Source organism: Clavelina lepadiformis, chromosome 2 (genome assembly GCF_947623445.1).
Source record: "Clavelina lepadiformis chromosome 2, kaClaLepa1.1, whole genome shotgun sequence".
NCBI lineage: Eukaryota > Metazoa > Chordata > Ascidiacea > Aplousobranchia > Clavelinidae > Clavelina > Clavelina lepadiformis.
In genome coordinates this window covers 16,152,484-16,165,915 of record NC_135241.1, presented here as the reverse complement: position 1 = coordinate 16,165,915, position 13,432 = coordinate 16,152,484, and the positions used below count along the sequence as shown (strand labels likewise).

At 39.4% G+C, this 13,432-nt stretch overlaps 1 protein-coding gene across 1 annotated transcript in view; it reads right to left on the bottom strand.

The window, feature by feature from the left end:
* Window positions 1-13,432, bottom strand: part of LOC143446642 (MAM and LDL-receptor class A domain-containing protein 1-like) — a 34,712-nt gene that overhangs the window by 1,114 nt on the left and 20,166 nt on the right. The window contains exons 55-87 of the mRNA XM_076946382.1: window positions 12,994-13,255; window positions 12,716-12,920; window positions 12,219-12,480; window positions 11,880-12,011; window positions 11,515-11,651; window positions 11,096-11,308; window positions 10,787-10,983; window positions 10,542-10,698; window positions 9,953-10,139; window positions 9,523-9,836; window positions 8,551-8,691; window positions 8,344-8,460; window positions 7,868-8,125; window positions 7,234-7,444; window positions 6,863-7,046; window positions 6,427-6,673; window positions 6,058-6,224; window positions 5,722-5,962; window positions 5,364-5,511; window positions 4,986-5,099; window positions 4,450-4,604; window positions 3,331-3,469; window positions 2,869-3,110; window positions 2,458-2,700; window positions 2,078-2,303; window positions 1,763-1,901; window positions 1,536-1,689; window positions 1,353-1,443; window positions 1,110-1,241; window positions 837-957; window positions 507-633; window positions 296-398; window positions 26-118 (exon numbers count right to left, since the gene is read on the bottom strand). Coding sequence (XP_076802497.1) covers window positions 26-118; window positions 296-398; window positions 507-633; window positions 837-957; window positions 1,110-1,241; window positions 1,353-1,443; window positions 1,536-1,689; window positions 1,763-1,901; window positions 2,078-2,303; window positions 2,458-2,700; window positions 2,869-3,110; window positions 3,331-3,469; window positions 4,450-4,604; window positions 4,986-5,099; window positions 5,364-5,511; window positions 5,722-5,962; window positions 6,058-6,224; window positions 6,427-6,673; window positions 6,863-7,046; window positions 7,234-7,444; window positions 7,868-8,125; window positions 8,344-8,460; window positions 8,551-8,691; window positions 9,523-9,836; window positions 9,953-10,139; window positions 10,542-10,698; window positions 10,787-10,983; window positions 11,096-11,308; window positions 11,515-11,651; window positions 11,880-12,011; window positions 12,219-12,480; window positions 12,716-12,920; window positions 12,994-13,255 — 5,859 coding nt within the window. The remainder of the gene's footprint in view (window positions 1-25; window positions 119-295; window positions 399-506; window positions 634-836; window positions 958-1,109; window positions 1,242-1,352; window positions 1,444-1,535; window positions 1,690-1,762; window positions 1,902-2,077; window positions 2,304-2,457; window positions 2,701-2,868; window positions 3,111-3,330; window positions 3,470-4,449; window positions 4,605-4,985; window positions 5,100-5,363; window positions 5,512-5,721; window positions 5,963-6,057; window positions 6,225-6,426; window positions 6,674-6,862; window positions 7,047-7,233; window positions 7,445-7,867; window positions 8,126-8,343; window positions 8,461-8,550; window positions 8,692-9,522; window positions 9,837-9,952; window positions 10,140-10,541; window positions 10,699-10,786; window positions 10,984-11,095; window positions 11,309-11,514; window positions 11,652-11,879; window positions 12,012-12,218; window positions 12,481-12,715; window positions 12,921-12,993; window positions 13,256-13,432) is intronic.

Genomic DNA, 13,432 nt, shown 5'->3' with positions numbered 1-13,432 from the left:
CCAACTTATTTCGTTGAAAACTCACCAAAACTAAAGTCGCACAGTTGGTCGCTGCTGATTTGATCCGATGTGATGCCACAACTGATGATACTCGGCGGTGCTGGAGTCACACATCCTCCTAAGAACCACATCAAAATATACGACGATTAGTCTGCTTTAATAAAATAATTTCTTATGTTTTGCCACATATTTTCGCAAACCATCAACCTTTGACTTCGCTATACCCTACTAAATACGTTAATGCTTTGCTTTAATTTTAATAACATCATTAAATTCTGCAACGGTATATTCGTACCAAGCCATGTTACGATGTCGTCAATTGCTATGTCCCCGGCAACACCAGCACCAACCGTTCCCTCGATTATTATGTAGAACTGGTCGTAAGCTGGGATTTCAATCTGTTAAAACATATGCAAAGGTATGTCAATTGTTGTACTGTGCATGGCCAATTTTAATAATTTTCTTCCATGAAGTACAAAGTTTGCTACAACGGTCACTCGGCTTACCATTTCATCCATCCAGTCAGTTCCTTGTTGACCATTTTTCCGCCAGACGCTCTGTTGCGTTCCTGGGTATTCGCCGGAGAGAACAAATATCTCTAGCGACCCAACAGATGACCCGTACATGTGGTACCTGTACCAAATACGATTTGTCGACTGTTTAACATCTGTTTTACAATAGGAGTAATTCGTTTGATAGCAATGTAGAAAAAAGTTTCGTTTAAACTTTAAAGAGTATGAAAATCTTCCACAAGTCTGAATGCAAAAAGATTATATTCAAACCAAGCTGTCGATCAAACGTTTGTTCTATCGTTAAAGAAAAATATTAGCAGTTACCAGAAGTTGAAACAATGCGTGTTGTCGGTGGCGTAGGCAGGTTTGAAGAATGGTTCTGAAATAAGTCGGGCCTTATCGCCTTGCTGACGTGGTTGAGAGGTTTCAGTGTACATGTAGTAACCTGCATGGAATAACATATACGCAATTCATGTTGGGACATATCGATATGCTACACATAATCGTGTGTGATGTATCAACTAAGTAAAATACGTTTATAGTATGGAAGTATAATATGGAAAACGGTAAACTAAATTTCAAAGCCACTTCAACGACCTTTTCCCGTAGTGTGATCAGCGGAAGGTCCGGTACTGTCAGTGTCCGTTGGTCCTTTTTTCAACATCCAATCAAAGTTGTCGTCGTCTAAGTTTGTCCAACCACATTTGTCGAAATCAAAATCACAAGTCCCTGCAAAGTACAGGCGTCGTGAAAAATTAATTTCTAAAACGTGACCTATAGCATATTTGTCGCTTTATCTTGTTTATGTATTCCTATAATAAACATTTTACAGCAGCTTACCAGGTAGCTCACAGGTCTCGCTCCGAAGCTCAACGTCGTCAATCGAGATGTCTCCAGCAACGTTGGTTCCTCTGATCCCCTCAAAGACAAGCTGGTTCCAGTCGCAATGAAAAACCAAGCAACAGTAAGCTTACCGTACTCTAACTTTGATCGTTTCGTAAACCTAAAAATGCGCGCAAATACCTGAAATGGTGACGTCGTCTGCATCGCAAAAGATGCTCTTCTCCAAGCACTGCCTTGGTTGCCGGTCAGAGTCCACAACGGCAGTGGAGAGTATTGGTCATTCTCTATGACCCAAATATTCAATGTCCCGATCGCTTTCCCGTACATGTGGAACCTAGTACACAGTATCGTTGGTCACGCCCGCCTTTGGTTATTTAAAGACTGTGGGCGAGGAAATATATTTGTACCAAAATACGACGCAGACTTCAATAGTAGCAGTATGCCTGGCGCTGATTAATCTCGCCTTGTCACCTTCCTCCTTATTGCTGACCTCCGTATACATGTAATAACCGTTTGCTGTTTGAGTGGTGTGGTCAACATCAGGCCCTACAGAAGAAGATAGCAACATTTTAAAGTAATTTAACAAAATCCACTAAAATACTAATACAAAATGTTATACGTTTGTTGTTACTATTTAAAAAAGCAAAATCAGATATTTGCATTGTTTTAGGTAGCAAAGTTTCAGGCAAAACTAGATTGGTTTTGCCGTAAGGTTTCCTGACCTGTGTTTGCAGACGACGTGTTGCCACTGTTGCGCGACCATGCGAAGTCGGCGGTTGGATCGTTTTCAAAACCGCATATATTGCTCTCTTCAAAATCGCACAGTGGGGTTGGTGGACAGTAGCCTTGATAGAATTTAATATCGTCCAATGCAATATCGCTGCTGTAACCTTTTCCACGCAAAGCTTCAAACACGACGTTAAAATCTCCAGCCCTCGGTATATGAACCTGAAGAATTAATGTGCAAGTGAATAGCTGATATTTAAAACTTATTCCACTTGATTTAAGCGCGGCTTATGTGCGTTGTATCAACAGTGCAATGTGAACTTAGGTTATAATGGTTTTAGAATTTCACTTCCCGCAGCACACAAAGCAATCCCACCTGTCCATAATACCATTGTGGACCTTTTGATCCTTTCCGTGACCAAAGACTTGCCGATTCATATTCTCTTTGTCTTATGAACACTCGCAGTTCATTAACGTAGTCACCATACATATGGTACCAGAAGGATACGCACAATCCATATTCGTCCGCGGAAGTAACTGTTGGACTGATCAGTCTTCCAGGATCACCAAGGTGATCATCTCCCTCAATGTAATCCATGTCCACAAACACGTAATATCCCTGTTTATGAATAAAACAATTCGACCGGATTACCTTACATCGTAGCAACTAACAAAAATAGTAAATGCTTGCTGAAAATGCTTATTGAATTTTTCTGTGTTTATTTGTTGGACTCAGTCAGACAAAGCCGATAATTTCTGGGACTGTTGAGTTTCCCATGATCACTACCTCTGGCGTCATCGTCGTATGATCAGTTGTTGGTCCGGTTGATCCTGTGGACGTCGGTCCTTGCCATCTGGTCCAATTTAAGGGCTGGCCGACGTCATTATCCCAACCGCACCACCCGGTCTCGAAATCGCAGTCCCAGGGCGTGGGTGGTGGTGTAGAATCGTCTATTGACGGGACAGTGGGGGCTGTGATACTGTCACAGAGGTTGTCAAACACATCGATATCATCAATGGAGATGTCACCTGGAGGAAATTGTGAAGAAATGTATTGATGATTATTTATTACTTAACGATATATTCAATAAACTATAACATAGAGTTTATCATTTCTTTCCAAAATTTGTCACATCAGAATGCAACAAGTCGACAGTACAAGGGTAAGTAAAAAAACATTGTTCTATCCTTCACGAAACAAAACGGACAAGAAGTCAATTTCAATAGAAGCGAAACATTAATATCATACCAGCATAACCTGATCCTCTAACGGCTTCAATAAGGATGAAAAACCGAGCAGAGGAAGTTATGTTCACTGCAGCTGGCAACCAATAATCACCATGGTCACCTGTGAGTTGGAATATAGGAGGACCAACGTCCAAACTATTCTAAAAATATCAAAAGCAAAGCTTTGGTGTAATTTTCCCGCAAAACATTTCTATGCTATATAAACATTCTACAGTAGAATTTGTCTAAGGCACCACATCAAGAGGAACAGAAAAAGTGGCGACTTAGGCAAACAACACAAAATCAAATATTTTTATTGCATTTTTTGAGGTAGTACAATTAGATTAAAAACTAACTCCATGAACTGTTTTTGGTTAAAACTGTCAAAATATTAAGATTTTAATTTTGTACATTGAATAGTCTCCTAGCCTTAATCTACTTAACAGGCACTACCTCGTATCTAATAGTCCTAGGATGCTGCAATCATAACCTGCTTGATGAGTGGTTTTCTGAAGACAGAAAACGACTCTCCACTCGATTGCAAAAGCAAAACTGCGCTATAAAATCATCGTCTATTCACTATAAGTAGTTTTATTCTCATCGTCATTCTGTAATCTCTGGCCAGGCAACTTCACCTGACTGTAGCATGGCTAACTGACGGAAAACTAAAACTGATAAAAACAGTCTAAAATGGCAAGGTTTCCGGGTCCTTCATAACTGTACATTATGATGTCCAATAAGGTTGTGTCTCTTTAACAAGGATCGCACACAGCTGGGCGATAGAGGTGTAGTGTAGTCGTAGCAGATTAAGTTTGCCGTGTAACCACGCTGACAAAGTGTTTTAAAGGCCTGACTACTTATGCGAATTATTTTGGTCATACTGTAGTAGCAAGATCGGTGGCGAGTTAAACGAGTAGATGAGTTAGGTGAAGACGACTTAGCCGAACTTGATATTACAGAAAACAATAGGCGTTCCACCGGGACCAACCGATAGGCGGCGACTTAAGCGAGTTCTACAATTCCAGTTAATGTCATCTTAACTTGCAAATTATCATATATATAACTAAATGTAATATTAAGTCGGCATTAATTTAAAATTATTCAAGTCTGCTCCTCTCAGCACTAAACAAAAATATCGTACTTGCTTGTCCTGTGCAATGTACACATTGAGAGAACCTATATTCGGGCCAAACATGTGATACCAGAATGTCAAACACTTCCCTTCGTTTGCCGGCATCGGGTCAAAAGCAGCGCTGCTCAACCAAGCCTTTGATCCGGTTGAAACGGTTGATGTTTCTTGTATATACACAAGCACAAGTGATGCAAAAAGTAACAATACTGTTTAATCCACATGTGGCCATTGCATTGAAGGACGATAAGTTAAAATAAAAGTCTGTCAGTAATATAATAGTTCATGGTGGCTGAACCGTGTTAACTCACGTTTATAGCAAAATAAAAAATAAGATATAATTTAGCACTCTGAAGGTTAACTTTATTTTAGATTTTTCTACACGAGCTTTCGCAAACATAAGCTTAATTCTTCAGGTGTACTACGAAAATCTTTTGCGAACACTCGTGTAAAAAAATAAAGTTAACCTTCAGAGTGCTAATTTGCTTCTTGTTTTTGATTTTAGTACTATAATAGTTATTATAATAATACTTTGAGTGCATTCAAACCTATATAAAGATAGAATCCGGTGCTGGTTCCGGTTGTGTGATCAACGACTGGTCCAGTTGTTACGCTCGCTGTATTTCCAGCGTTTCTAGTCCAGTCAAAGTCATCGTAGTTTGCTGTATTAGAAAATTAAAAATTGAGAAAAGGATAACTTAAATAACGTACCACAATTAAGGATGAGCTCAGAATACTAACAACGAATGAAAAAAAACAGCGAAACTAAAGCGTGACTTCCCAAAATTAAGAAGGTTGATATATTAGAAAATATGTTACTAAGAAACCTAAAACGTACAAAAAGACCCTACTACATGAGACTGTTTACTTAAAAATTGCCTCAATGACAATAAAGTTTTAAACCAACAAACCATACTACTAAATACCTGCAGCGCTTTGGACGTTTACCCACGAGCAAAAGTTAAGCTCAAAGTCACATCTTCCAGGAGGAGCACAGTCTCCCACCACCGTCCTGAGATCATCAATAGCGATGTCTCCTGTGAAACTGGTGCCAACATATCCTTCAACAACAATCTGTAAAAAATAAGCAATAAAACTGCTTCTTAAAGCATGAAGTGTGTCATTTTTGAATGTGATTACTGTATAAGATACATCCCTTAACATCATTAATGCGACAAATTAATGCACATAAAGTCAGGTGTACAATGTAAAAGTATATTATTTTAAAATCGTGATTAAAAACATTAAGGGACCTTTGGTTATATTTAAAAATTGTCTGTGTACCTGGAAATCTTCTTGCTGATTTGTGGCAGTCGCATAAGCGTATCGCCACAAGTCGCCCTGGTTACCACTTTCGCTCCAGATTTTTTGAGCGGGAAGCAAACCTTGTCCTTGTGGTTTAGCGTAAACGTGAAGTGATCCAATAGACGATCCGTACATGTGGTAGTACATCTCAAAACAGTATCGGCTGCCTGCGGGATAAGCAAAGCTGTATAGCCGGGCAATGTCTCCGGAAACTCTCGGGCTGAATATAAAAAACGGATCATTAAAACTTGACATAAACTTTTCTCGCTAAAGTATACCAAAATACAGTAAATGAATACATTGACGATAAATTACCTTGATGTCTCGATATAGGTGTACTGGCCAACCTGTGACCCATATGTGTGGTCTAAGCTAGGACCGGTATTATCGGAGGAGGTGCCGTTATTGCCAATTGTCCAATCGAAGTCGTCAGCATCATCTTGTTGCCACTGACAAAACTGACCCTCAAAATTGCAAGTGCCCTACGATGTAGAAGAGGTTAGCAAATATGCAAAGCGAAGACAGTATACCCATGAAATAAGTTTTGTATAATCCGAACAGCGCCGGGGAATTGCAGTTACTGAAATCAGCGAAATGTCTGCAGCGTCTACTTTAACGACGTTGCAATAGTCGAATAAAACACTGTTAAATGGGCGTAATAACAATAACAAGCATAAAACATACATCCGCAGGACAAGGACCGAAGGCAAGGTTGAAGTCGTCCAAAGATATATCTCCATAGATACTTGCACCGCGCACACCCTCTAACCACAAACGAGTTGGACTATACGTCATCAAAGAGTAGGAAGCCGACAGCCAATTGTTGGTCTGTTGGCCCGTTAGTGACCAGACCAGTACCCGCTCACCGTGTGAAAACTCGACATACATGTTCAGAGCGTTGATTGATTGTCCCAACATATGATACCAAAAGCTACAAACAATAAATAAATTAAGCTTTAAGGTTTCTGATTTTTACTGCACTTAAATGGCTGTGATGGTATGTTATGCTATATCCTTGTGGTAAAAGTAGATAAATATAGGTGGTAGTTTAAATTCAAATAAATAGGAACCCTCGTTTAAGCGATAACTCAAAAGTCCATTACCATTTAGTAAATCTTACTTGAAACAAGATCCCTCCGACATAGGTGGTAGCCAGGGTGAGAGCAAGATGGCACGATCTCCTTCAACTCGAGGACTAGAAGTTTCGAGGAAGATATAGTATCCATTGCCTGAAGTGTGGTCCCCGGTTGGTCCGGTGTTAAAAGAACCCGTTGAGCCCTTTAGACGTGTCCAGTCAAACTCATCTGATAAAAGTTAACACGTGAAAATTTTAAGAGTCTGTCTAGACTTACTTAATTATTTATTTATTTAAAAGGATCACGATACAAATGTTGCGTTTCCCAGATGTAATAAGTAAACATAAACAAGCAAAAGGATAACCACTAGATAAAAATCAATCACTATTTTACTGATAGGCCTTATAGTTATTACCATTTTTGCTGTCTGCCCAACTGCACAAGCCTGTCTCAAAATCACAGGACGCCAAAGAAAGATCGTCGAATGGATCAGCTTCCGATGGCTGTGTCTTGCAAGATGTTCCATCGGTCACTCGAATGTCATCAATGGCGATATCTCCGTTACTGGTAGCACCGCGTATCGCTTCGAACGTGAGGTAGTACTCGATTACGCTTGAAATTGTAACCTGCGTAAATAAACAGATATTGAATATCGAACATTTGAATATTTTGATACCATTTGGAGTTAGACAATAAAGTTAAATATTTATCACTTTCTGCACTCAAAATATGTCAAGTACTTCTATAAACCACTAAAGTATTGGGCAAAAAATATCGCATTACCAGCCTCTGTGACCGGTGACCAAGACGGTGATCAAAACGTGGTAACCTCAGTATATATGCAAATAGACTAAATGTATAGTAGTATTCTAAAAGTTTACTTTTCCTTAATCAACATGTGCTTTTGCAAGCTTGAGCTGGCTTCATCAAGTGTACTGATAAAAAGCTCAAGCTTGAGATTTCATTTTGTATTTTTAAAATAAAAGGAGTATTATATAAGGTGGTCACAGGCAGCCCAAAAAATGGACCACCACCACAGCTTAAAATACCTGAGCGTTCAACCAAGAGCCGGCCTGTTCCCCAGTGAGCGACCAAACGGCAAATGTCTTCGCATCATCGTCAAGGTCATGAGTGCCTGGTATACCTTGGTTAACCAGAAGGTTAAGGGTTCCAATGCCATCTCCGTACATAAAATACCAGAACTGAACGCAAGCAGAGCCGGTGGTTGGCACCATTCGCTCAGAGCTAAATCTTGCTGTGTCGCCGATTACAAGCGGTGGGGAGGCATCAATGAAAAGATATATTCCCTGTGAAAATATCCCGTCAGTTGAGAATAGTTTTAAAATACACAGAAAATAATTTTATACAGTTACATTGGAAATTATGCACCATACTATGCACCATAAGGTTGAAGCAAATCGAAGCCTATACACAATTCGAATAATTTTTCCACGTATACAGCATTTTGTAAAAATCGCGTGTAACAACCAAGTGACAAAGCATAGCAGGGAAGATCAGAACCTACTTTATCAGTGCCAAGCGTATGGTCAATGCTTGGACCGGTATTTGGGGTGACAGTCGCTCCGCTGCCTAGCAACCAGTCGAATACATCGTCGTCGTCGTTTGTGTAGGTGCAGTAGCCCTGGAAACAGCGATGCATACAAGACAGTTCTTATACACCTACCCTACTTTGACTAAATTTCTTTCCATTCAAAACGAAAATACGTCTCACTTTTTCAAAGTCACAGCCCGCAGGTGGCTGGCATTCCCCGGTCGTGATTATAATGTCATCAATTGCAATATCGCTTGAAAAACTGGTTCCAACAACACCTTCAAATACTAGCTGGTAGGTGCCAGTGTTGAGTAGACTGATCTGAAACAAATATGGACGTGAAAAAACATGCATTTATTTCTATTAAAATAAAAATAATACTGCTGCACTGAAGTAACACAGTTGAAAGAGTTTTTTTTTCAGAAAATCAATCGACTTGAAACCAGTTTGCTCTGAAACACAACGAAGGACCGACTAGCCCGCTCGAGCGCATTTTTTGTGTTCAGCACCGTTTGTTTACCTGACTTGCCTGTTGGCTGTTGCATTTCCAATTAGCGCATAGAGTAAAACAGTTACTATAAAACAAGGGTCCCTACCTTTATTCTAGCATCAGGACAATTTAAAATCCATAATAAAAACCTTAACTAAATTTTTCGCAAATTCTTTACTTTTATACAATACCAGTTTCCAGACTAAATCACACACACAAAATTATCTGAAAGCTTTCGAATTATCAACAAGTTTCTATTTTTATCCTGCTATCTCTTGTGTCATGGGATTATTCCGGTATAGGTGTATGTCGCTTGGTTTCCTAAAACAAGGGTGTCGCATACGTGGTAATATACGCAGCTGAGAGTATGACGTAGCAGATCGAGATACTGGTGTGAAGATAATGCTAATTTTTGGGATACTTTATAATTCGAGATTAAAATGTTACAGTTATCGATGCTAAGTTATTGAGCATTTTAGCCCCGTGAGAATTCGAGATTTTGATATCTTATATATGTATGCAGTATTCTCAGTTACTTCTCTATTGCACAGAAGATATGTTATTCTATGTTTTTAGTATAAAATTAAATATTCGTGTTTCCATCTTCCTAAATATGTAATCACTTTAACCACATACTTATGAGATGTATGCCTGACATATACCTGAGCAATATGCCACTGATTGCCTTGATTTCCTGACATTGTCCAAATAGGTGAGCCTAGTGGTTGGCCCTCGATATCAGAGCCGTCGGTTTTATAAACGTTCAACGTGCCCATGGATGTCCCAAACATGTGATAGTAGAAAGTTAAACATTCATAGCCGCCGCCTGTCGATTCGAATTGACTGTAGGGGCGACTTATTATACGAGCTTTATCACCGGACACTCTTGGGGTTGAAGCTTCAGTGTACATGTACCGACCGTAGCTGGTACCGTAGGTGTGGTCGTAAATTGGACCAGAATCAACGGTCGCCGTTCCTAAGGTTAAAGCGTTTCAGTAATTTGTTGAAATCCAGTAGCAAAGCATTTATAAAAATAAATTGAAAATATTCATCTTATTTATCATTACAAAGTATTACAAAAATACACTTTACCTCCGCTTGTATGTATCCAGTTAAAATCGTCTGTGCTGTCTTGCTGGTACTGACAGGCAAGATCGTCTTCGAACGAACAATACAAATCCGATATTCCGGGTGGTGGACATAAACCTTGCAGCATTTCTACGTCATCAATCGCTATATCTCCAGCATAACTATTGCCGACGAATGCAATAAACGAAATCTGTATGAGGCGCAAAACGATTTTGGTTAACAAAAAACATATTGGATTGTACACCAAAGTATACAGTTTAAATGAAAAAAAGCATATAACCATTTCATAACCAAGGTCTTGTTATATCGTAAATAGTTTTGCATTTTTCTTAAAACTCAGAAAAAGTTATTGACACTTCGACAAAGCTACGCTTAATAGTGTTTGCATAAATTACAAAAAGGCCAGAGCATTACCCAGTGCAAATACCAGAAACATTAATCCGCAACAATCTACTCAATAGAATGCTAATATCTCACCAAATAAATTTGTATTGTGCATAACAAATCGTTTAAGTTATTATTGCACGAAAGTTAGAAGTTAAAAAGTTTGCTCACTTTTAGTAGCAAGGTTAATCTACGCATATCTCTGCACCTGAAAGTCTTGGTTAGTGATGATGTCAATCTTAGCTGGGTACCAGAAATTTCCCAAGCCAGTATTTTGCACCCAGACCAAAGTTCCGTTCGTTACATCACCGGTCTCTTTGACATAAACTTCCAAACGATTAATAGCCGTTCCATACATGTGGTACCTTAACGAATGAACGCAGTTATAGTTGTACACAAACGAAACAATAAGGTACAAGAATCTATACTGAAGTATGGCAGAAAAGTTTTTACCAGAAATTCAAACACGATCCTCGGGTTGAAGGTCCGATGCCGCTAACAAGTACAGCCGATTCGCTCTCCACACGGGGCACTGAAGTCTCAATGAACATGTAATAACCAGATCCACTCGTGTGATCAGCTAATGGTCCACTGTTTTGGGTCGTTGTAGGCCCTTTCTGGCGTGTCCAGTCAAACACGTCGTTCAGGGACTAATACAACAGTTATAAAGATTACAACATAAGCTGAATAAGATACGGAAAATTACACTTAAATTGTCACTACTTCTGTCAAATTTTACGAATTGAGGTAAACAGTACGCACCTGGATATACTGACAAGTATCTTGATCGAAATCACAGTTGTACGGACCGGGAGCGATAGGGGCGCGCGTGGTGGGCTGTGCAGTCGTCTGGGTTCCGTCATCTTGCACGGCGGCGGCTGCAGGAGTCAATGAACAATCAAACTGGAGGAATTCTATGTCATCCACCGCCACATGACCAGAATAACCGGCTGTTAAAACCGCCTCAAACACCATCTGTTTGGGAACATTTTCAGTCAGTCAAAGTCGATATTATGATACGAATTGGCTACAGTGTTAATGACATAAACTCTCTGTATTTTAAATGCAAAATTCTTTAACATAAACGAAGTAATATCAAACGTCAATTCATGGAGGAGGTTATCAGATATAGCTAAATTTAAATGAATTATTCTCGTTCCATTAGTAGAAATTAAAATAACCTTATACGGAGCGATTAAGCCTTGAAGTGGTATAGTAGCAGACAACCAGGAGTTAGATTGTTTGCCGGATAAACACCACATCGTCACAGGATTATAATCGGAACCGCTTTCCTCTGCTATCCACGCGTTCAGTGACCCTATGAAACAAGCAGTATTAGTGGTGACATTGTAAATGTAGGTATGTACATTGCACATGACTACACGTTTCCAGAGTTTCAAACTAGCGTTTTTTTGTCATCTTGTTCCTAGAATGCCAACCCAAGGAGGATGTTAATTCAACCTTAAACCGAGATCATTTTAATACGTAAACGTTGTTACAAACGTTTACACAATGCCGCTTGAACTTATCGCTCTACACTACTTACCGGTATCAGGACCATCCATGTAGTAGTAAAACCGCAGGCATCGGGCATGAGTGCTAAGTACTGTATCGGAGTAAAGCTGCGCCTTGTGACCTTGCTGATGATTGAAAGAACTGTCAACGTAAAGATATTTTCCTGAAAAGGAAAGTATTAACGTTAGCCAATCATTGGACACGTACCGTAACATCTTTTTAATATCAATATTTTGCAGAAAACATAGAATAGAAAATTTTTACAAGCTCATGTTTTTAAAACAGATACTGTATATACTAATACTGTATATACTTAATACTGTATATAATACTAATTTAATACTGTAGCATCACAGATGGTATAACTTACCACTTGCAGAGTTGAAGGTATGGTCAACAGCAGGTCCATTCATGTAAGTAGTTTCAGACCCATGTCCTATCAACCATTCCAACTCACTATGCCCCAGCGCTGGGTCGTTGTTGACATTGTTCATCCAAGTACAAGCGCCATTTTCAAAATCGCAGTTGCCCGTGATTGGACAACCGCCATCGCGCAAGACAACGTCATCAACAGCAATGACGAAACTGTCACCAGATGCAGATTGTCTGCTAGCCACGCTCTCGAAAACAACCTAAAAAGTTAACCAAAAGTAAATCATAAAACTCTTTATAATGGACCGCTCAAAGTATGAAAACAGAGCTAAAATAAACGATGATAGATTAAGACAATAAAATATGTTTACGATGTGCTATAATTCAGTATCTATTAAATCTTGAAATAACAACTAATATGTTTGGCTAAAGATAAATAACATAATAGACATTTTCGCTGAGGTTAAGCGATTTACTACACTCATAACTTTATACCTGAAAATATTCTTGTGACGAGATGGATATCTGAGCCACCTGAAAGAATGAGCCTTTGCTTCCTGAATAACTGAACAGGGCAGGTCCCAAATTGGTTCCAGATGCTAAATAAACATTTAACGTGCTGTCTGCCTCCGTACCTTGCATGTAGTACCAGAACTCGAGACACTGTCCGGTCGTTGGCGTATACGAAGGAGAGTAAAGCCTTGAAATAAAAAAAAAATCCAAATGACTTAAAGAGCCCCAACAGACTTACAGAAGTTTTCCGCTAGGCTTACCTAGATACTGCCCCGTTGAGATTTCTCGCCGTGGTTTGCATGAATTTACCAAACATGGAACCGTAGCTGTGGTCGATGGAAGGCGAGTAGGAGCTTGCAGAGGATACCTCATTGTTGTAACCACTTGTGTGCGTCCATGCTGGTGAGTTGTTTCCATCGGTCGTGAAGCCACACACGAGCGAATCTTCAAAGTCACAAACTCCGATCTCAGATGCCGGACATGATCCCGAAAGAAGCCGGAATTCGTCAAGACCGATGTCACCTTAATGTAAGGATAAAAAATTTCGCCATGTCCAGACCGTAGAGATATTTTACTGTTTGATTACGGACCATACAAACAAAAAAACTAAAACACTATCCAACAGTCATACACAAAAACAAGACATAGGTGCAGGATGTGAAATATAGAGATTATTAAAATTATACACGCTGTGAGATA